Source organism: Hemicordylus capensis, chromosome 2 (genome assembly GCF_027244095.1).
Source record: "Hemicordylus capensis ecotype Gifberg chromosome 2, rHemCap1.1.pri, whole genome shotgun sequence".
In the NCBI taxonomy this organism is placed as follows: Eukaryota; Metazoa; Chordata; class Lepidosauria; order Squamata; family Cordylidae; genus Hemicordylus; species Hemicordylus capensis.
In genome coordinates, this window is record NC_069658.1 from 369,178,701 (window position 1) to 369,203,549 (window position 24,849).

Here is a 24,849-nt window from a genome sequence, read left to right on the forward strand (position 1 = left end):
TGCAAGGATCATGCAATCCAAGCATGAAGGGTGCTGCAAAAGCAGAGGTGATGCTGCAGGAAGGCTAACACATGCTGGAGGGGTGTGTGTGTGTGTAGGGGGAATAGGAAGCCAAGGCTGATGGCTAAATAAGCAGCGGAGTGTGTGTGTGTGTACAGATTTCAACAGAGTCAGAGAGGGAGGTGTGGTTTTCCGCCTCCTCTAGGAAGTCAGTGGTCACAAGCAAAGCATAGAAGTGAGCTTTATGTGAGCCTACACAAAAATAAACTCAGAGCGGGGGGGGGGGCTGCTTCTGTAATGCTGCAAGTCTAGTTCAAAGTGGCTTTGCTGGCCAGATCGTCTGAGACCTGGAAGCCTTGTCTGTAAAGGCTCCTGCTGGGAGAAAATTGAAACACCAGATTAAAGATTAGAATGGAACACTTTCAGAAGTCATCAAGAAAAGAGATAAGACATCTATCAACATACTATTAAAACTGCAACCATGCTGGTCAGACTGAAACAAATTTAATGAAGGAATAAAAAACTGCAACCCTGTGAATGGTTTATTTATTTATCTTTTTATTTGTATCCCACCCTTCCTCCAAGGAACCCAGAGTGGTATACATAGTTTATCCTCACAACAACCCTGTGAGGTAGGTTAGGCTAAGAGATAGGTAACTGGCCCAGGGAAACTGCACTTGAACATGCTGGCTGGATTCTGAATAAACCTGTATAGGACCTGACTGCAGAAAGGGACACAGCAGGGATGCAGATTTGCTAGGCATCCTGGGTTATCTGCTGGGGGAGATGCCAATGAATAATGTTTTGTTCATTGTGTGATGAGAGCTCTAAAGCATGGAAAACTCTATGTACTACCACCACCACCACCACCACTACTCCTTGGTTTGTTCTGAGAAGATGCACTTAACTCAATGCTGGGCTAACAGCAACTGAGCTTCAGCTGTATGGTTTGGTAATACTGGTACAGGAACAGGTGACACTTGTTAAAGATTAGGTGCTAAAAGTGAAGGAAGGAAATGGAGATGAACAAGCTTCTTTCTCCTGGCATTTTGGTGGGGTTAGCATGTAGTGATAGAAGTTGTTGAGAATTAACTATCAGATGGCAAGATCTGAAGCAGAGAAGACAAGAAAAAACTACAGAGGTTTGTCTAAGTTTAGTTATGGGAATGGGTTATAGGAATAATGTGTTGCTTGTTTTTCTGAGTTATAGAATATTTGTTACAAAAAGTTTGTGGTGTATGGTATTCCATGTGTGCTAAACCACAGGGGTAAAGATAAAAAGAAATAAATGCTTTTGCTACTGTGATTCTGATAGAGTGATATCCTGTTTCTGTGCAGAGTTGCTGGCTTTGTCTTGGAAGTCAGGTACTGAGGGCCCCTCTGCGCGTTAGGCATCTTCTGTGTAGATGTTATTGTTGGGTAATGCATGTTTGCCTGATGTAAAAGGTAAAGTTCAGCAGGAATATGTTCATAGTGAGAAATTCTCAACCCTGTCCATGTTGCATGTTGGAAAGTCTCTGGGACTAGAGCTACGTTCACAATAAGGGTGATGATGGCATAGATTGATTCAATTGAAAACATAACTAGAAACTCAGACTGCACATATGTTCTCCCCCTTTGCTTTTGCTAGTGGCTTCTATATTTCCTTTTTCTTTTTATTCCATAGATGGGATAGAAAAGCTAACTTCAGTTATTTTGCAAAATCCTGAACAGATGTCTGAGGTATACTCTACTACACACTCGCTCACACACTTATTTTCTAGCATCACAAGCTGACTCTTGAGTTAAAGTGTGGTAGATATTACAGCCCAGTCTTCTCACTGAATCTCTGTAGGCTCAAATTGTGGATCAGCTGAGAAGTCAAGATTTCTGTTTCTATTCCTGATCTTCCTTGAGCTAGTTCTTGAGTAACTTTTGGTTTTTCAATCAAAACACATATTTTACAAATGTAGTTGAAAAGGAGGGAGAGTTAAAGGTGAAGAAGGACATAGCAAAATCCAAACTTGAGTATTGTGAATTACTTCAGGCTAGGAATATATGAAGTTGATCACTTTATACAATTCCTCTAGATAAACATATGTAATCAGTCTAAAATATCCCAGTAACCCTGGGTGGTGGGGATTTTTTCCTCCATTAAACAACTTTAAACTCTAAGCATTTCCTGATGATAAAACAACAGGGGATGATCTTATTCCCAGTGGGTGGGGTGGTGGTGTGCTTCGGAGATGTGGGAGGCAGGAAGGAGGGAGTTAAATGAAAACCATATGTTGTCTGACTTTGCCTCTGTTAGGTTTCTGAAGCATTGTGGTACTAACAGATATTAGCTTCAGCTATTGGTCAGCATGAGTTGTCTTGTGTGCAAGGAGAAAAAGAGACTTTATGGCCATAGAATATTCGATGATGCATAGCAATTCAGCTAAAGCGTAATAACAAACTGTTTATCCATCCTACTGATTACAATTGGTGGGTTATAACCCAGTTCTCAGTTACTTGATTCAAGTTATGGATATGAATGTGGTTCCATTAGTTTATGAAAGGGAAGAATACAAATGCTGTGGGTTTTTTTCTAGAAATCCTATATCAAGTTAAATCCCATGGACTTCAATAGCCAGTTGCAGGATTGTGGTCTCTGTTTAATGTATACTTTGCTTTTCTGTCCCCTAGTTTCAAACAAACTATTATCAGTATGGACCATTAATTGTAACTATACAGTTATTTGTCCTCTTGGGACCATCTATGGGGTGTTTCTGTAATGACCACTCTGTGTGGGGACATGTGTACATCTTTCCTTTGCTTGGGTACCCCACACTCATTTCTCCTCTGTCAGAACTGCTTTCTGACAGTCACTAAGAATCCCTAAAGATTCTTATAAAGAAAACGAATTGTTCTTAAGTCTACATTTTCAGCATAGAAAATATTAGATCTACTGAACAAGAGGAAATATTGTGATGAAGATGAACAATAAATCACTGTTTGTTCTTTGCTTGCTTGAAGCTGTCTGGAGTAGTGTGACTTGAAGGTTGGAAAAGCAAAAGAATACATCAAAGTTGCATTTCCCTACAGTACAAAAGCTGACTGGTAGTTTTGAGTTCTATATATTGCCAGGCTATACTGGGTGTGTATGTGCATGTGTGAATGCATTCAAGGAAAACACAGCCATTATAGATACCATTCATCTTCTATTGTTCTGAGGGATTTCTTTTTAGAAGACATCTATCCACAACTTGCTAGGCAGTACTTTAAAAGCGCTACACTTGATATTTGTCTCCTAGAAAATTGGTTCTATTGGAACACATTTACTTGTAGAGATGTTTCTTTCTGTCACTTGTTTGGTCTTTTTGTATCTTGGAATGCAACACTTCTGTTGGTGTGAGCTCCTGAGCCACTGCCAGGCCAGTGTGAATCAACGCAGCCGTAAGAATTCTGCCAGGTGTGTTAAGGGCTTCTTGCTTTCGTGTTAGAGCCCAAATACTTGTTCTAATGGAAACTGTAAAATGAAACCACTTACAAGAATGAGGGAAAGTTGTATTTTAATATAATAATGCACAATAACTGCCATTGGGCAGTTAGAATTATTTTCATTATACCAGGAACAAACCCCTATTCCCCCCCGCCCCGCCCCCGCTGCCGCACTACCACTACTGGGTTGATCTTGATTAGAAGTAAAATGTGAATGTCTCCAGTCATGACTTTTCTGATGCCGAGTAATAGCGGTCAGAACTCTCTAAGGACCTGAGGAGGTACCACCCACATGTCAGGACTGGATGCCATCTAAAACATGCAAGTGTATGCAAAAGTGTGCAACGTCAAATGCTATGACACTGTGGGGCTTCACATAATAGAAAAGGGCATTAAGTATATGCATGTTAATGACAAAGCTTGTGTCTTCTTCATAGTCTATCATAATATTGAGAATCTTTGGATTTGTAGCCTAACCTGTATTAACTAAGGCTCAGTTTTCTTGGAGGATGTGAACAGACTAGGAGTTTTTTCCTCTGTCCATTGCAGTAATATCAGTTCCACACAGCTGGATAGCTTGAGCCAAAATGCTTTTTAAACATAGGAGTAGCAAAATATTGACTATAAAACCACAGTGGGCCACTAACATGAACCTTTCTGCATTCAGTATTGTTGCTACTATTTCTTTTGAATCTGTTTTCCTTCAGTCTTGTCTGGCAGTCATTCCATTCCTTCTATGGAAGGATCTCCCAGAACTTGTATTTATACATACATACGCACGCACGCACGCAACTGCCAATTTAACACACAGTGGCAACAGCTTGCCCCAGTTCCTGGGCTCCTCCTTTGCATTCACAAGCTTTTTGGTGCTGGCACGTTCACAGTAATAATCTGCTCGACATATAATGGGTGTGGTGTTGACAGCAGAAATCTTAAAGTCTGAAGTGAGTTAGAACTGTTCACAACTCATACTACTGGTTCGATGCCCCAAAATCCACTGAAAATGTAAACTTGTAGATATTTTTGTCTAAACTGCCATGTGAACTAGTGTTCCATCGGTGCTACTAAAGTTCTGTGTTATGCCAGTGCAATAGACTGCTTGACTTGGGTCCAGCCAAGGAATACTTGTTGTTCTATGTGGCTGGGCTGTGCAGTCCAGTGTCATGGAGAATATCCAGGCATAATTCTGGATGATACAGCCATGTATCATCTGAGAGCTGCAAGGAATTTTGGAACAAACTTGGATATACTATAAAAGCACTACTTCCTGAAGTGGCCTGCTTGGACTAGTGTCAGTTCTACTCAGCTGAGGGAACTGAAAAGCAAGGAAGGCATCTGCTAGCATTTGTGTTCTCTCAATATCCTTTACTTAATGAGATATAAATCTCTGCCGGTTGCCTCATTGTCATGAACATTACCCATCCACACCCCTTGCTGCATGAATGCCTAGGTAGCTGAAGAGTTCTGGTCAGCTTGCCTGTGACTATGTCAACGTCTCTGCTGGAGTAGCAGAATTCACTTGGTAGGTATGGGAATAATTATGAGCTGGTATGAGCATTTTAAGATGCTGCTTCCATTAAAGCACCTTTGCAGTATGAACAGCCTGGAGATCTGAGCTGCATTTTCAGTGCTGCAAAAACTTTACTGGGATCATTTGGGATTATTTTGGCAATGAACTGTGTCCTTCAGTCAGTGTGTGAATTGTGAGAGGGTGCAGTGAGGGTTTGTAGTGTCCTGAGGATGGAACTTGGTGCCTTCCCTGTTCCAAGTTACTCTTGCACTGCTCTTCTGTAAACTCTTTACAATTTTGCTGCAGTGCTATGGAGATAAGTCTTCACAAGGCTTTCCAGTTAGCCATAAATCACTTCAGAATGTGGGCTCTTCTTAATGTTGCCAAAATGCAATGAACTGGGTCCTTCCAAGAGCAGCTCATTCGTGTGCGAGCAGTTGGCCTCCTCGGGGCCTTGACCTTCTTATTAGCAGTAAGAGAAGGCTGCTCTGCAGCTTCCATGGGGGGCAGGGTCATGAGAAGCAGTCATGAGCGTGATGAGAATGTAAACAAAAGGCCAGATGGAAGCTCGGCAGACTCACATGGGGGACAGTTTTCCTAGGGTGCCAATACAAAACATAGCTCTAAATTGCTACATTTTAGTTCAAATGAGTCTCTTGCTGCTTTTCTCTCCAGCTTTGCCTGCCAAAAAGGTAAAGCGGACAGTGTGTAAGCAACACATGGCATAATTTGGTCCTTTCAATTCTACGTAATGACACATAACTGTAGCCAACTTGCTGTTTTTGTCTTTTAATTTAAGATTTCCTTCCTGTTCTGTCTGAGTGTTAAGGGCAATAGACAATATGCAATGATCTTCTTAAGCACATTAAAACTACAACTGTGTCACACGTTACAAGGAAGCCATGAAAAAGAACTGGTGCTTTGACATCTGGGATGGCAGGGACACTTGAGTCTCAAACTCTGTTCAAGAATTCACAGTGTGTTTACTGAATATAAATATGGGGATGACAACACCATGGGCATCTGCAGGCATCTTTCTGGGGGAGGCAACAAAGTGCATGCACACACGGATCCACACATGATTCATTTTATTGAATAATTACCCTACATAGTAAACTTGAATCTGAGAAGGATCTTCTACTGTTCTTAGTCATGATGTCATTTGGAATTATTGATCTGCTTATTGACTGTAATAAATCAATCAATATGAGAGCAATAACAGTTAAGATAGGATTTATATTCAGAATTTTTTCTTTAAAAATACCAAAATTATTCAAACCTTTCACCCAGCACATCCTGGTGTGAAATGTAGTTAATTCATTCAGTTAATGTAAGTGCAAGATTGTTTACACAAAATTTAGTATCTGTAGGTGGAGGGGAAGAAGAGAGACAGCCCACTGACTGGTGTGTTTCCCTCTGCCCTACCTTCTCCAGGTGTGTGCCATCACAAGGGCTGCAGCTGTTGCTGCTGCTATAAGGAGCAGGCTGGGCCAGGGGCGAGAGCACAAGGGCTCACGTCCTTGTGGCTCTTAGCCTTCAGGTGAGCAGCCTGGGGCCTTGGATCCGCCTCGCCAGGAAGCTGGGTCACCAAGGCAGTGATATGAAAGCAGCTGGCCTTGTTAGCTCCAATCAGTGGGAATTCTCCCACCCACCCCCTTTTCTTTTCTTTTCTTTTCTTTTCTTTTGGCCTGTGTCTGGACTTTAAAAAACCTTTTTAATGCTGTTTTATATATGGACTCTCCTAGAAAAGGATTTAATTAGTTTTCGTCCCCCCCACCACCTTAAAACTCTGTTCCTCTGCTTGCGTTTTGCCTTTGGGAGGAGTTATGCACTCAACCAGCCAGAGCACTGTTGACCAGCTGGTCAGTTGCTTAGGTTTATATCCCCTCCCCGCTTTGGATTATTTGGTTTTTAATAAAGGACAACGGATTATTTTATGTTAACTTTTGAACTAACCTAAACAATGCCCCCCCCCCAAAGTAGCGTATTAGCCCAGAAGTGCAAGGACGAGCGAACACTTCGAAGCAGACACGTCTGGGTACATTTATGGCAATGAAGGACAGCAAGACACCAGAAGAGCCTGTAAGTTTGAACCACCCTGTTCCCACATCAGACAAATTTGCACTCTTGGAGCAACAGGAAACTGAGTTAATTGAAGCAGCAACAGTTGTCAAAGAAAGACAGTTGCAAGGGGATAATACCTTGGTAAATGATAAAGAGCTTTTAATGAACCAATCTCTTGCATCAGCAGGAGGGCTGGATCCAGAAGAGTGCCCCAGATTATCAATAGATTTTGTCAGAGAACAATGTTTACTAACAGCTTGGACTGTCTTGGCAATATTTGAAAAAAATGTTTGAAAAACTCGATTAGCCAGGACTCAGAGGTTGATTTATCACGAAGACTTCTGTAAACAGAAATGCGGTGGGCACAGGGAGTGACTCTGGCAAGATGTCTCATACCAGAATTCTTCAGACTAAAAAGGCTGCACTTCAGATAATTATTAATAAATACAATATGGGAAAGTGTTGGTCCACGCAGAAGGCTATTAAATTTTCTTTAGGTCAACTACTTCATTGTCACCCTCAAAGTGTTGATATCTTAGAAATTGAATGGTTGCCCTCCAGAGGCATATCTAGGGAAAATAGCGCCTACGGCAAGCACTGAAATTGCGCCCCTGTCCAAACATCTGACACCCATCTTTCAGATAACTTTACCATAATATCAGCTCAAAAATACAAGTCAAGCTCGTTAATCTTTTAATTAACAAATTAATAATCTAATAAAACCTTAATGCATATTCAGAGATAGATGTGAGTTTATTTTTAGAAAACAGGTACACACTGTAATAGGTACACACTTCGCATAATGCTGTTTCATTTGGGCAACTGGGCCTTGCATTTCTTTGTTGCACTGTTTGCATTTCACACACGTGCCTGCCTTACCCACAAAAACGTCATGAAAAGGTTCCCAAATGGGGTCTCTTTCATAGCCTGCTGCCATGTTTCCCTTCTACAGTGGAGGATACACTCCAAAATCATTTCCTCAGGACTGCATGACTAATCTGTTCACTTTTGTTTTCCCTTTCTATTCCCCACCCCCATCCCTTGCATTTATAATAATTTATAACTTTTCCTCATTCAGGTCTACTCCATCATCCCAAATCCTCAATTAATTTGTTGACCACTGCACTGGTCAAAAGTCACTGCACTTTGGGGGTGGCAGGGAAGGGCTTGACTATGTATATGTGCTGCATGTGCACCATTTGCAGAATAGGATTGATCAGGACTATTATCTCTTATCCTCATATACTACTCTTAACATCTTCATATAATATAATGAGGTTATGATTATTATGCATAATGATATCTTTGACTTAGGTTCTTTTTTTAATGAATTAAAAATGAAATAAAATTTAAATTAAAAAATTAATTCAATTTTTAAAAAATCAGATTTAAATTTTAAATCAGATTTTTTATTTTTAAAAATCCATTTTTCTCAACCCTGATTAAAACACGACAATGATAGTTTCCAGTGCAAAAGGACTTTGCACTCTGTGGTATTTAAGCATTTAAGTTTGGCAACTGAAAGGGTTCCTCTGTTGGAAATTGTGGTTTGTAGCATTTGTATACGAAATATTTTTTGCATACAAAGCTAAATCCTATTTCCCTAGACCCTGAAGGAACTAATAGAATTATCATTTGCCTGTTGCATAGCAGTAATCAAGAATCTCTTGTTTATTATTATAAACAGCCTTCTGGCCCTCTGATCATGGAGTCTGATGAATGCTATAAGTTGCTATAAGCACTTGCCATTTATTTCAGCCAGCCTTTGCTGCCTCTCTCCCTCCAGAGAGGAAAAGAAAGGAAGAATAGATGCATTTAGGCAGGAAATCTTGCCTGAAATGATTCCAAAGAGCTTTCTCAAACTTTTGAGCTCGAGGCCACGCCCCTTTGCATGTGGTGTCAAAGGGTGTGTGGCCACAAGCTCCAAAGAGCCGGAGCAAGCTCTTCAGTGTCATTTCAGGCAGGGCTTCCTGCTTGAAAGCATCTGTTCTTCCTTTCTTTCCCTCTCTGGAAGGAGAGAAAGGGGAATAGATGCTTTTAGGCAGCAAATGCTGCCTGAAATAAGTGTTTGCTGGGAGTGGTGTGGTTGGCGCCTCTCCGGCCACAGTTGGGGTGGGGGGCGGGGCATGGCAGGCACTTTGCGCCCCCTGCTATGGCACCCAGGGCAAGTGCCCTGCCTGCCCTACCCTCATTATGCCCCTGTTGCCCTCCTCCCCAAAGTGCAAAAGAATTCTGTTAACTTTCATTCACTCCTTTGATACTCTTCAAAATGAGTGCTTCTCTGACTATCAAATCTTTCCTGTCTGTGTTTTTCAAAAGATCTCCATTTTCTCATTACTACTGGCAAGGGTTAATACTGCAAGATCTTCAACAGCCAGTCTGAATATGCATACCATTGATAAGACCACTGTGGAAAATGTGCTCCCACAGCCAGCTGCTGAGATAGTTTCTCTAAACAAGGCCTTACAACTGAAACTCTGGACAGCCTTCAAGAGAATAGCTTAACCTTCTCCTCAAACGATTTGGCAAAGGAGATGCAGCAAGGAATAAATGAAATCAATAAAAATCTGCTTAATCTCAAATGGGCTCTGTCCTCAGTTCAAACAATTGTGAGTCCTCTTGCAAAAGTTAGTCAATGGCACACTGAGTGTAAGCTATTTGATAACTCTGGAATTTCAACTCCTGGTGAAATGGAGGTTGTAGGGAAATATGATCAATTTGCTTTAACCAAATTGATCACTTAATAGAGTTTTTGAACTCTGAATTTATACAGATGGACCCCCTCACTGAATGTTCTGTTATCCTAGAAGATATACCCGCTAATGAACAGTTAAATGTGGGGGAGGGCTTTTTGGAACCTGCTGAGTTCATGGAGAGGAGCTCTACACCTGAAACAATCTTCATGTGAAGATTCTGATGAAGCTACAGTTGGTGAATGTGAGATAATGGATGGGATTGATGCAGACGTTCACAGCCCTACAGCTCTGAAAATGAAGCATCCCGAGACCCAGGATGGGAAGCCCATAGTAAGACTCTTGGCTTCTGATTCAATAGATATTTCTGAGACACTGCTTACAAATCAAAACCATCTGACAGGAATAGCTCCAGAGAACACTCAGAGGCACTCCAATGCAGATTCTATGGAACCAGAGGGAAATCAGCAATTCCTCTCTGAGCCTGTTTCATCACTGGAAAAGCTGGAGGACCTTCTGGGACCCCTTCCATCTTTGCCTGAACTTATAGAATCTTTGAAAAAGGACCAACCCAGTCCCAAGATGTTCCCTCCAGCAGACCTCCAAATAAAAGAGCAATCTCCCCTGGATGTCTGCCCAATGGAGTTTGATAAGGCCCTAGCTCTACTAATCCAGCAATCAAATCCACTTGAAGAGCAGGCCTCTGTCCTGCCACTGCTGATCTACCCAAGTGACAATTATCAGATCAACACAGACTCTCCCTCTGCACATGGAATGTAGCTGGTTGGGCTTGCAAATCTAGAGATATCTCTTTTACAGAATATCTGTCTAAATTCTTACTCTTTCTTATTCAGAAGCTCTACGATAACACCAGTGTGAGAGTGAGATGTAACCCTCAAGGCTCACTTTCACACTTAATAACCACTAGCAAAGGAGTTAAACAAGGGTGCATTTTGGCACCCTCCCTGTTCAATCTTTACAGAGATAATCCAATCCAATTTTATTAGAGCAGTATTCAGGGCCCCTCGATGTATCTCCAACGCAACATTGAGGTTGGAAACGGGCCTCCAGAGGGTGGAAACAAAAGCATGGATTTTAATCGTTAGTTATATTAGCTTAGGATACATTTCTCCCCTCTGGGATTGATCCCTCTTATGTTGGCTGATGGGTTTCAATCCACCTGGACGCAAGCACTGATGGGTAAAATGTATCACTCGGCCTCTCTGCTGAACATCTGTCATTATTAGATTATAGTCAAGCCAAGGAGATCCTCAAACAGAGGGTCTTGGACATTGATCATCAGAATGATTTAAGCTCCATCCTGGAGACCATAAGAAGGTGCCTTGGTGATTTTAACCAGGAATCTGCTATCTATCTATTGTCCCTCTCTTTACCAAGCCATCACAGGGTTTTCCTCAGAGCAAGATATGACGCCTTACCATCAGCGGTTTTATCTGGAAGTTTTCTGAAAACCCCTCTGGCCAATCGGTTATGCCCCTGTGGCTCAGGTGAGGTCGAATCTGTCCACCATGTGCTGCTCTTTTGTCCTTTTTATAATGATAGCTGGTGCAGTCTTATTTCTCCCTTGCTATCACGCTTTCCTGGCCAGATTGCTGAATTTTGCACCACACTTCTCCTTGCAGATGAGAAACCCTCTGCCACCTACAAGGTTGCCAAATTTTGTGCAGCTGCTGTTAAGATCCGTCAACAGCTAACCTCCAGCCCTTCTTTGTAGATGTTGTTACATGAGGCTTCTATGTTGGTGTATTATCTATGATTTACTTCTTATCTGAATGTAGTATCTGTGTGTGTGTGTATATAACTGATCACTGATCATAATAAAGCTATTCATTCATAGTATATGTAGGTAATCATGAAGCATGATTTTATTGTGCACAAAGAAATCCACAAATATATAGCCCCTTGAATCTGGGGTGTGTGGAGAGGGGGGAGGGACTGCCCACCTCCTCTATGGATGCCTAGGCTCTGCCCCAGTGTGTGTTCATTAAATGTCTGGAGTGCTTTCTTTTGGTATACAATGAATGGCTATAAGCTGGCACAGAGCCTGCCACTGTAATTCCCCCTTTGCCATGTGTGCTCATTGAACAGAGATTCTGTTTGTTCATGATGAGAAGGAAGAGGTAGCCCAGAGCAGTGTCTGCTCTGCCACTCCTCAACACTGGTAGCCTATGAAATTGCTCTCATAGGCAGTGATTAATTTTCCAGGAGCTTTCCCAGACAGCAGGCTTTACTGCTGAGTTTGAAGCTGCCCAAAAAAACCAACTTTAAAAGTGGGTTGTTCTTTTTACCCTGGATATAAACTGGGCTACATTCTAACAAGCTATGGAAAACCCCAATTGTGTGTGAAGTGCTTCCCAATAGCTTGCAGGGACTTTGGGGTAAATCTGGCCGATATGTGAACATACACCCTCCATTCCAGAGGGGATGTGAGCTAAAAGGCGTGTGTGAAAAGGGTCCAGGTGAGCTTGATTTCAGGGGTTGGGCATGAGCCTGGTTCTAGCTCTGACAAAAGCCTTTTAAATTTTCCATGTTGTGCCAGTAGATGATCTTTTCTTTGAAAATGGTGGATAATATGGTCTCAAACTGTGCCTGGGTTTTTGTCTTTGTGTGTGTTTGGTCTCTGTTCCTGGTAAATCATTGTTCCTGTTTTTGCCTCTTTGAGGGGATGCTAGTGGTGGTGTCTTTCAGGATTCAGCTCTAGAAGCTATGGGTGAAAGGCTGTGGTGGTAGACTTCTCTTGTTTCTAATGTAAGTGCATGCACACAAACACGTGATGTGTAGCCTGCCACTTCACATGCTAGCAAGGCTTATTTTGAACCAGTGCATGCTGGGAAAACAGTTATCCTATAGTCTAATATCAATGGAACAAATGACAACTTGGCTTTTAAAAATAATGGTGCAGGATAAGCTATTGCAATGTAATTGAAAACCACAGCCAGAGTAGAACCGTCGGCAGTGTTGAAGTAAGGGGTGCTTAAGCAGTGATTCTTGGTATGATCATACAGGTGTTTTCTCTGGTTTCTTCTGTGAAGTGTGAGTAGGTATGTTATCTTACTTGCTTCATAAGATTCACTAGTACCAGGTGGAATTTCTGTTTGGCTTGTTATAAACTTGCCTGTGGTGGCAGTACTTAGTGGTTGTCTGTTTTGCTAGGGTCTGATTATCAGTGAATTTAAAGATTAGGACAATTTCAAAACTACAGCTCCCATAATCTCCAGCCATAGTGGCCAATAGCTAGGGATTATGGGAGTTGTAGGCCAACATCTGCAGGAGGGCTGAAGTTGAGCAGCCCTGCTCTAGATCCTACTCAAGGTCTGTATTTCAGTGGTGATTCTGCATTTTCATGCATTTCAACTTCTTTTCCAAGCACTTTCAGGGGTTCATTAAAAATCTTACACAGTGGCAAACTTAATTTTGTGATTACACCCCAAAGACTGGGAATGAAATGACTACTGTCACTTATCAGTTCTGAACCATACGTACTGACAAGAATTCTGCCTCCTCCCTTGCTGTACCATATATGACACATCAACAGAGATGCAAACTTTTCACAATTGACTACTTGAGTAAAGATTATTTATAGCACAACCACATCTTGTTTACAGCAGGCTTTCAGCATAGTGGCATCCTAAGGAAGCAAAGATTGTCCAAAGACTGCAATTCAAGTTCTAAGTGCTCTTAGTGGGAGAGAAGAAAGGGAGAATGAGTTAGCAATTATTGTATAAGCATGGAGATGCAACAGATATTACATCTACTGATGGCAGTGGAGGCAGATGTTTCCATACGCATAGGCTGGCTTCTCTATAGCCAAAGTATAAAGCCTGTTCATTTGAGCAACTTTGCAAGTAGAGGGGCCATTTGGATGATCACCCCAACACACAATTAAAGGATGTGTTGGTATACCCTGTAATGACATCACAGCTGGTGTGTGCTCAGCATGTTCCCTCTTGCACCTCCGAAGGTTACACATCCACCATCTTGAATTGGGGTGGATTACATCATCACAAATTATGCCATTGCGGTGGCATAACTGTAGCAATTTTGGTTCAAATTGGTTAAGCAATTCTGAGGTTAGCCCACTTGTGCCTCCAAAGCTTACGCATCTGCCATCTTGAATCAGTGTGGATGACATCTTCACAAACTATGCCATTGAAGTGTCCCTGTGTGTCACTCACTGCAACTGTACCCAATTTGGTTCAAATGGGTTAAACAGTCCACAAAGCAGGCTTGCACCTCAGATGTTCACGCAGCCACCATCTTGGATAGGGATGGGTGACATCACAAACTATACCATTGAGGTGTCCCTACAGCTGCAGCTATTTTGGTTCAAATTGGTTAAGTGGTTCACAAGTTAGCCCACTTGCACCTCCAAAGTTTTTGTGTCTGCCATCTTGGATTGGGGTGGATGACATCACAAACCACACTCTTGAGGTGTCCCTACAACTGTACCCAATTTGGTTCATATTGGTCTAGGCGTTGCAAAGTTGATGGGGGTGGGGGACACATGGACACACAGAGAGAGAATGCCGGGTGATCTCATAAGCCTACTGGAAAGTAGGCTAATAATAGTAAATGTTGGTGCTCGCTTTGGCAGCACATATTCTAAAAGTAAATGTTGTACCACTGCACATTGCAGATGATAGCTGCCATTCGAAACCATATCCACATAGTTGCTGCCAACCTCATGACACTTCAGTGCAGTATTGCTCTACAGAGGACACTTCTGTCTTGTGACACTTAAATTGATTGTGGCTGGAGACCCATGGTGGCAAAGTTGTGATTGCAATAATCCTGTCTCCACAGACCTTGCATGTTTTTACTTTAATCTTCATGTTTGTAAGTTGCCTTGAGTATTTTGGATGGAAAGGTGTTTGATAAACTGAGCAAACAAAACCCTGTGCCTTGGTTGCAATGGATGGCCACAGTTGTTGTGTTCACTTGTAACTTGCTGCTTCTTTAGGAGAGAAGATTGAATGCCTCCCATGCTGGCACTGCTCAGTTCCTACACCATTATAAAAGAGGTCACTGCAGGAATGAGCAACATCCAGATACCGATATGCTTTTGTGGGTACTGTTTCTTCTAGCATTAATGAAGGTGAAGCATCAGATGTGCCTAGGAAGATGAGCTTTCATTATCTCTTGCATATTTATAGGATTGAAGCAAGTCTTGCTACATTCTTTGTAGACTATAGAGGCTTAGCATAGGTATTACAGTTGCTAACTGGCTACTTGAAAATAGGCCAACCTGAGGATCTCTGCCAGTTGGATTACAATTCCCACAATCCCCAGTTGCTATCTATGATTTATTGCAGTTGTGGGTGATAGCATTTAGAATCCAACTTCATCTGGAGAGGCTCAGGTTGGTCACCTAGGGACTAGGCACTGTCTAACTAGGTGTATTCTTATGTTGTGTTCTTATGTTGTAGCCATACCAGAATAAAGACTCGTCTTAAATGTGAATTCAGAGACTGCCCTTTTTGTCTCTATGTGTGTGTACGTGAACATGAGGAAATAAGCAGGCTTTCTACTATCTTGAAGGAATTTAGTACCAAGAGGCCCACTGGGGAAAGATGTCACTTGGCATAATAAGGGGAAGTGGTGATAAAATCCCTTTCTAAAATACACTTACAAACAAATGCCAGAGAACCGGAACTACAATAAGGAATTTCAATGATGTCTTTAAAAATCAGTGGCTGACAGAATATATCTCTGTTTGCCTGCCAAAGCTTAGCTACTCTTTGTTGGTTACTGTAAAATCCTCCAAGTCAATATTTTAATGAAAGTGTTAGAATATCATGTCTTATCAATTCTTATTTACACCAGTGAGAGATTCCTCCTGAGACTAATGGCTTCCAGGGTGGTGACTCTCATCAGGACTGTGGCTAAATAATCCCTCCCCTATCATGGTTGTGATCTGGCTCCTCTGAAGCTGCTATTTCAATGTTGTTGTGTTTTAAAATTAGTTTTGCCTTTAAATTGTCATAACTTCTTTGCTTGCCAAAAGACACGATGAGCAAGTCACCCACCCTACAATATAAATTCTTTTTTCTGTGCCCCAGGTATTTCCTCCTTGCACAATTTTTCTTGAAACACAAAATCAATTTGGTTAAATGTCCCATCAGAAAAGTGGCAGAGTAGCGGTGGTTTACATACATAAGAACAGCATTGCTGGATCAGGCCCAAGGCCTATCTAGTCCAGCATCCTGTTTCACACAGTGGTCCAGCAGATGCCTCTGAGAAGCCCACAGGCAAGAGGTGAGGACATGCCCTCTCTCTAGCTGTTGCTCCCCTGAGACTGATGTTTAGAGACATCTTGCCTCTTAAGGTGGCTGATAACCCTCAAACTAGTAGCCATTGATAGACCTTGGTTTGTTGAAGTGAGTGCAATTAAAGGGGCTGCTTTCACATATAGTGCTTAGGCTTACAACCACTTCCCACCTCCGCAGGGTTGAGGGGCCTATTAAAATGGTCCACCCAAAGAGGTTATTGGATCCAATAGGATTCCAAAAAGCCTTGGAGGGATTTACTGCTGGCTCTGCCAGTGATCCTGTTGATGCCCTGATGGAGAACTAGAACAACAAGCTCACCAGGGCAGTAGACACAATTGCCCCTAAGTGTCCCCTCTAACCCGCTTAGAAATTGGTCCTGTGGTATACGGAAGATCTATGGGGGCAGAAGTGATATGGTCGTAATCTGGAAGTGGAGCAAGTAGAGAAAGAATTGACTCGAATCCTACAGATTACGACATAGACCACATTTAAAGATCTATGCTCAGGCAATACGTGTGGCAAAGAAGCGGTTCTTTTCTGCCCATATTGCAGCTGCGAGCTCACATCCAGTTGAGTTGTTCAGGGTTGTGAAGGCTAGTACATGCCCTCCCTTCCTTGAATCAAAATTTGGAGCCATCAGTTACCCTCTGTGATGTTCTTAATGAGTCATTTGCATTCGGACTGACTTCTCTGAGGGAGGGCAGGATGCCTCCTTGTCTTAAGGAAGCAATTACTAGACCTATTCTTAAGAACCCTGCACTAGATCCCTCAGAAATGAGCAATTACAGTGGACCCTCGACTTACAAACTACTCGACATCCGTAGTTTTCGACTTACGAACGACAAAAATGACCGGAAGTCGTTGCCGGTTTAGATGCGGTTTCCTTGACTTACGAATGTTTCCAGACCTCCGTGGGTGCGCTTTTTGGCTTACGAAAATTTCGACCTACGAACGTGCGTTCAGAACGGATTAACTTCATAAGTCGAGGGTCCACTGTATAGGCCTGTCTCCAACCTCCTGTGGCTGGGCAAGGTAATTGAGAGGGTGGTGGCCTCTCAGCTCTGGACAGTCTTGGAGGGAATTGATTATCTAGACCCATTTCAAACTGGCTTTTGGGTGGACTATGGGGTGGAGACTGCCTTGGTCAACCTGATGGATGATCTCCAATTGGGAACTGACAGAGGAACATAGGAAACTGCCATATATTGGGTCAGACCATTGGTCTATCTAGCTCAGTATTGTCTTCACAGACTGGCAGGGGCTTCTCCAAGGTTGCAGGCAGGAATCTCTCTCAGGCCTATCTTGGAGAAGCCAGGGAGGGAACTTGAAACCTTCTGCTCTTCCCAGAGTGGCTTCATCCCCTGAGGGGAATATCTTGCAGTGCTCACACATCAAGTCTCCCATTCAGATGCAACCAGGGCAGACCCTGCTTAGCTATGGGGACAAGTCATGCTTGCTACCACAAGACCAGCTCTCCTCCCAGAAGTGTGACTCTGTTGGTCCTTTTGGATCTCTTGGCAGCTTTCGATACTATTGACCATAGTATCCTTCTAGAACGTCTGCGAGTGTTGGGGGTGGGAGGCACTGTTTTACAGTGGTTCCTCTCCTGCCACTGACAGATTCCTGACGGTGTCAATTGGAGACTGTTGCCCTTTTAAATTTGAGCTTGTGTGTGGCATCCCTCATGGTTCAATACTGTCTCCAATGCTCTAACGTCTACATGAAACCGCTGGGAGTGATCATCGGAGGATTTGGTGAAGGGTGTTATCAGTATGCTGATGACACCCAGATCTACTTCTCCATGTCAACATCATCAGGAGATGGTATAAGCTCTCTAAATGCATGCCTGGAAGCAGTAATGAGCTGGATGAGGGAGAATAAACTGACACTGAATCCAGATAAGACGGAGGTACTTATTGCATGGGGTCAGAACTCCAGAGACTGTTTTGAGCTGCCTGTTCTAGATGGGGTCACACTTCCTCAAAGGAACAGGTATGCAGTCTAGGAGGGCTTCTGGATCCACACCTCTCCCTGGTATATCAGATTCAGGCAGTGGCCAGAGGGGCTTTCTATCAGCTTCAGTTGATACGCCAGCTGCACCCATTTCTTGAAATGAACGACCTCAAAACAGTGGTACATATGTTGGTAAGCTCCAGACTTCACTTCTGCAATGTGCTCTATGTGGGGCTGCCCTTGTACGTAGTCCGGAAACTCCAGTTTGTACAGTATGCAGCAGCCAGGTTGGTCTCTGGGTCATCTCGAAGAGACCACATTATTCTTTTGTTGATAGAACTACACTGGCTGCCAGTAGGTTTCTGGGAAAAATCAGTAGGTTTCTGGCCGGGAGCACGGGATATTTGAGCTGTCAACAGGGTTAGGAAGGAAATTAATGCTGAAGTTGCAAAGTTCCTCCTCTGACACAAGGGAATCTTAATTCAGCAAGACAATTTCTGCTGTGTCCAGAGTCACTATTTTGGATTGGATGGCATTGAGCTCTCTCCAGCTGGGGAAGGCTTATGTTGGTGGATTGAATAAAGGTATTTCTCATTGTCTTTTGGTCATCTGAATAGTGGGTCATGCATGTTTAAGAAGCACCTGACTCTGTCAGTGGAAGCTGGGGAGCAGACAGGGCTTAACTTTAGAAGTTTTAACTGTTTACTAAATTGCAAAGGACTGTCTCCTTTTAATCTGGTATTATCCTTTAGTTCAAAGATTGGGGACAATTGGGTTAATCATGGCCTGGGCCTACGAGGTGTGACTCTGGGGACAAGTGTATCTCCCCACTCCTTAAACAGCCTTACACCCTTGCCCCATCATCTCCCTTCCTGGCAGTGCATTTAGTGTCCCCTCTGAGTGGGAGTGCGAATTACAGTGTTGTTCTTTTAGGTTCTGCTCTCCAGCTTCCTTTGGCATATCAGACACCTGCTGTGATAACTTATTCTTCAGGAGCATTAGGTTAGGTTTGGCTAGGTCAGGGTTTCTTAACGTTGGGCACCCAGATCTTGTTGGACTACTACAATTCCCAGAATCTACAAAGGCCATGTCTGGGGATTCTGGGAGTTGTAGTCCAACAACATCTGGGGGCCCAACACTACCACAACCCTGGGCTAGGTCATTGCCTGAGCTCCTTTTACCACACTTATGCATCTGGCTGTGGCCGCCTTATTTCACTCTGTGAATGTCACAATGGCTAAAGAGGACAAAATAGTGTGGTGTTCACTTCTTAAAAGCAGAAGTTTCAACCTCTCTTGGCTTGCAGCTCTTGAAGAGGAGGGAGGATCACTTCCCATTTTATAGAGACAGCATCTGCTGATGTAAATATGGAGCCATTTCTGGTTTTAGCTGAAGAACTTTGTGGTTTGCCTTATGACTGGATTCTATTTTGGTTCTGTTCAGACATCGTGTTCTGATTCTCCAAACCATGGCACGCTCTTGCATTCTGATTCCCTTCTCAATTTCCAGGTTTCCTCATAGTTTGCAGTGGCATTGAAATTGGGACGTGTGGGAGAGTGTGAGCTGAAAACAAAGACAGATTAGAGAACTGCAGTATTCCGCCACCTGTTGTCCTTCCTCCATCCTCCTCTGGCTGGAGAAGGAGACGGCGTGGCAGTGGTGCTGCTGGGGAGAGGGGGCAATGCTTCCCTTCCCAGCTGGAGAAATGGGGTGCCAGGCAGTTTGGTCGTGGCGGCAGGTGATGCAGAGACTGCACGCCCACCAGAAACGGCTGCATGGGGGTCCAGGGGTTGGTACACACACACCGTAGAGGGAAGCCTGCTGCCAATAGGTTTCCAGGTAAAACACAAAGTGCTGGTTATTACCTTTACAGTCTGCTGATACAGCTGGCTAACAAACTAGATCTCCATATTCTTAATGGAGCTGTCAATGGAGACTGCCCTGGCCAATTTACCGTTTTTCTCAGTACAAAACGCTCAATAATAGATTATGTAATGGTATCTAGAGGGCTGATAGACAAAATAAGAGAGCTGAAGGTTATCCCAAGACCAGAGAGTGACCATTTCCCTCTGAGGGTCACTTGCCAGCTAACCAATGAGGGGGTCATAGAACCCTCACTCAACCGCAGGGATGACCCAGAGACGAAACCCCCTGTTTTGGCCCAGAGAATTAAGTGGTCCCCAGAGTTGGAGGCTAGACTCACGAGCTGGTGTTATTCAGAAGTGGGGATGGAGGAGCACAAAAAAATAACCCTAGTTTGCATTAAACGGTGTGAAGAACCTGCCCCCAAAGGGGCGTTGGTGTCTCAGACTGAAGTGATTGTCAATTACGAAGCCTTGATTTCCCTACTTATCCCTTTTCTGGTCAGAGGCACTCAAGCCAGGGTCAGGGCCGCCTCACACATATCTTATAACAAACCCTGGTTTGACCAGGACTGTAAAAAGGCGAAAAAAGTACTGTTACAACTCTCGACTGACCGCAAAATAAATAATACCTTATCTCTAGACACGAAATTCAAACAATATAAGGGAAGTTACAAGTCTCTGATTAAAGCCAAAAAGGAGGCCCTGAAAGAAAGACAATGGTCAGAACTTATAACAGCCCTTAATAAAAAGGATGAAGCCAGTTTTTGGCGCTCAGTATCCGGGGTTAATTCGTTCCCCAGACAAATTCCAGTGCCAGAGGAAAGATGGGTAAATCATTTCACCAAAATCTATGCTGCCCCACAAGCACACTTAACCTTTCCATCTCGGCCCAGCATCCCCCCGGAGGAATTGCCTGTATGGCCTCCAGTTACCACTGAAGAAGTGGAGAATCTGATTGGACAGCTAAAGAGAGGCAAATCTCCAGGTAAAGACTACATTCCCCCCGATTTATTAAGGGCCAATGCTAGCTGGTGGGCTCCGCTCTTAGCCTCCATATTCACTCATATAGACCAAACAACAAATATGCCCAATGGCTGGGGACAGGCAATTGTTGTTCCAATTCACAAAAAAGGCCCGTCTGATGACCCGTCGAATTATAGACCCATAAGTCTATTAAGCGTAATTGGTAAGCTATACGCTAAACATCTAAACTCAAAATTGTTGGACTGGATGGAGAAAGAAAACATTCTAGAACAAGAACAAGCGGGGTTCAGAAAAGGAAGATCTGTGATGGATCACTGTTTGGCCCTCCAGAGTTTAATAGAGAAATACGTTGAGGGCAGAAAGGTGCCGTTATATGTCGCCTTTATAGACTTTAAGAGTGCCTTTGACTCAATATCCAGGGATGCTCTGTGGGAGAAATTTGCAAACTCTTCTATCGACAAGAGATTGCTATCTCTAATATATAAACTCTACGAGAACACGAGTCTGAGAGTAAAATGTGACCACAATGGCCAATTATCCAGAGAGATCCCTGTAGAAAGGGGGGTCTGGCAGGGATGCATACTAGCCCCAGCTCTTTTCAATTTCTATGTAATAGGTCTAATTTCTATGTAAACGGTCTAATCACCCGTCTACGGCAAGTTGAAACTCACGCGCCAAAGATAGGGGACAGGTGTTTACCTATCCTGATGTATGCAGATGACACAGCCTTATTGTCACAGACCAGAGTTGGTCTAAAAAGAGCGTTAGAATGCTTGAGTTTGTTCTGCAATGAGGAATTTCTGGAAATTAACTACACCAAAACTAAAATTGTGAGATTTGCAAAGAAGCAACGGGTTTTTAGATGGTCCATAGCTGGTGCCAGAGTGGAGCAGGTGAAGTCTTACAGATACCTGGGGGTGGTGTTTCAGTTTAATGGTGGTACCTCTACGCACACCAGTGCCGCTAAATTGAATGCCACTCGATCTTCCATGGCAATCAGGAAATTTTTCTGGGCACAAGGTGGTGGCTATATTCCAGCAGCTAATAAAGCCTTTCAGGCTAAAGTGATACCTCAGCTGCTATATGGGATTCAGGTTAGACCACCAAAAGACTTACAAGCTTTAGAAAAAGTACAATCGGGCTTTCTGAGATCACTATTGGGGGTACCAAAATGTGTCCCGAACTCCTTAATACGGCTGGAGATTGGGCTATGGAAATTGGAGACCAGGGCCTGGCTGCTCATAATCCTGTATTGGATTAAGACTTATCTTTACCCGGCAGGACTTATACCTCATCTCCTTGCCGCTACCCCACAACCCCGTTGGTGTATGATGGTTGAGGAAAGACTCCGGAAGATGGGCTTCTGCCCAGTACAATTGTTAGAACAGGGCGAGTCAACAGCAAGATCCCTAGTTAAACAAAGGCTTAGGGACATAAATTTCCAGGAGGAAAGGGCCTCCGTAAATAGGCCGCTACAATTCCTAAGCACTAAGAAAGACTGGGTCACAGCCTCTTATTTCTATACAATCTATTCACCAAAGCTGCGCTGGGCATTTACAAGAGCTCGCTTGAATGCTTTACCCTCAGCAATGCTAGTAGGGAAATTTGAGAGAAAACCCTATGAGGAGAGACTATGCCTTTGCGGAGCTGCTCCCGAAACACTGACGCATTCACTGTTACATTGCCCACTTTATACAGATGAAAGAGATTTATTTTTATCTCAGTATCTGAAAGATCTCCAAAGCCACTCAGTGGAGACAATTCTTATATGCTTATTAGAAGACAGGGACCCAACAATATCCCTGGCGGTTGCTAAATTTTGTTATACATTGACCAAACTAAGAGAAGCTAGAGCACAGCAATCGGTTACTGTCAAAGATTCCTGATTTTATATATTTGATGACATTTTAGACTTTGTTTCCATTATTTTCTTTTTACTGTGTATATTCTGCGTATATTGATGTTTGATCTAAGATCGTAAATAAACAACAACATACCTTTTACAGTCCTCAGTGGCTTGGCTCCAGGGCATTTAAGAAAGCACCTTTTCTGTCATGAACCCTGCTGCCTATTAAGATAATATGAAGAGGTCCAGTTATGGTTACCACCAGCTCATTTGGCGACTCGAGACCAGGCCTTCTCTATGGATGCTCCAGGGCTTTGGAATATGCTGCTTCTCAAAATGAGAGTCTCTGGCTTTTAAAAAGACCCTTAAGATGTACCTGTTTTCTCAGGTTTTTAGTTAAAGTGGTTTTAATTATAGCTTTTATTCTGTATAAATCTTTTAAAAATGGATTTCATTCTGTTGCTGTATTTTTAAATTATGTACACCACCTAGGGATACATATATCAGATGGTTGCTAAAAATGATAGTTAAATGTTGGCCAGTATTACCTTTTGCCATGGTGTGACCTGAAGTCGCATCTTAAATGACTAAGGCATATTAAAAACCTATATTAAATTAAAAACTAGATAGTCATATTACCAAATAGATTTCTTTTTGAAGATGGGCATTTTAAAAAGAAAGTCTTATAGCCAATTGTCATTGCTGTTTACCTCCTAGTAAGAGCTCATTTTAAATTACTGGGACAAATAAATATTGATGATGGCTTTTTACCATCTTTAACCTTTACCCTAAGGCAGCAGGATATTAGTTTTCCCATCCTGTGGAATAGCAGCAGTTTCTGATTAAGAGTTGCTTCCTAAGCCTTACTAGCTGCTTCTTGTTCTGGCAGGAATAGAGCCCAGTGCAGTCTGGCTCAGGACAGGGATTGGTTTCTCTGCCAAACCTTGAGACTCTGCAGACTTCAGAATATGATGGAATCTTGAACTAAACAAGTGGAAGATAGATTCTACTTATAAGTAAACAGGTAGATTCTGCTTTGCACTGTATTATTGACTGCATCTTATTAGGGGTGGCTTAGTGGCTTTGGGCATAGGGCTAGGGGAACAAGTTAAAGCTTTATTTGGCAAGGCTCATATTACTGATCTTCTTGCAGGCTGTGCAAGGTGCAAGCTGACTGTGACTCTACACTTGTGGTGATGCAATGCCAACAAGTGTGAGAAAATTGGAAAGGATTCCTGAGGAAGTGGGGGCGGTTGGGGGCATTCAATGAAAAATTAAACCTGTTCTAAAGAGTGGGTTTCTGTTTTTGTTAAAAGACTACGGCTCTCTATTAATAGGTGCAGCAGCTTCATATCTGTCGGGTTCATTGCTGCTGTACCAGAGGGGAAATTCAACCAGGATTTAACCAACTGCATAGACTTCCAAATCATTTGATGGAATCAAGTTTGACAGTCTGTCTTGATTGATCGGAAAGGTTTTCACTTCCTGAAAAATAGTGACAAATTTAGTGTGCTTAAGTGGCCAAATATAGATACCTTCTCACTAAACACTGGGAGGGTCGAAAGAGCTGGTTAGACTCTTGCAGGGAACTCTTCCTCATGTGTTGTGTATCTGTTTGCATATAGCCTACATGGGGCGGGGAGAGAGACCCCCTTTTCGCATATCCTAAAAAAAGGCCTGTCCACCTACATCGCCCTCACTGGAAATATAGAATAGGACATATATTTATTTGTCTTGAAAACTACATTTTGCAAGACCAAGACAGCCCCCCCACTAACCTACCACATATCTTTTTTCTTAAACCACGTGTGCGCGCGTAAACTCATGCTCACATGCATGCGCATATACTTTTCCTGAAGCTGCTGCTGTCTGTATATGGCATCTACCTGCTATAGCTCCTTGATAAGCATCTTAATACAGAATTGTGATTCAGTTAGCTGGGAAATAATAAAAAAATCTGTCCCAGTTAGTTTCCTCACAAGACCACCCGGGCTTTACATTTTGTGGTGGATACACATGGTAAACAGGTGGCAGTGAGCAAGTGATAGAAGGCTGCTAAACGTGACATCAGGATGAGACCATCACATTGCACCTGAGGATGGGCCCAAGGCAGCAAGCTCTGGCTCTCCACTACCACAGCTGTGGCTCATGGGCCTTGTGCCAGTGCCCTCTTTCACCCCACTGG

At 43.0% G+C, this 24,849-nt stretch overlaps 1 protein-coding gene across 2 annotated transcripts in view; it reads left to right on the top strand.

Annotated features, from left to right (window-relative positions):
* The first annotated feature begins 1,011 nt into the window (after window positions 1-1,011).
* LOC128342511 (rho GTPase-activating protein 7-like) overlaps window positions 1,012-24,849 on the top strand; it is a 131,698-nt gene continuing 107,860 nt past the window's right edge. Inside the window, exon 1 of one of the 2 annotated variants that reach the window (XM_053289855.1) lies at window positions 1,012-1,142. In XM_053289855.1, the coding sequence (XP_053145830.1) occupies window positions 1,100-1,142 (43 nt within the window). In that variant the 5' untranslated portion in view covers window positions 1,012-1,099. The remainder of the gene's footprint in view (window positions 1,143-24,849) is intronic. The other variant, XM_053289854.1, reaches the window with a different exon arrangement.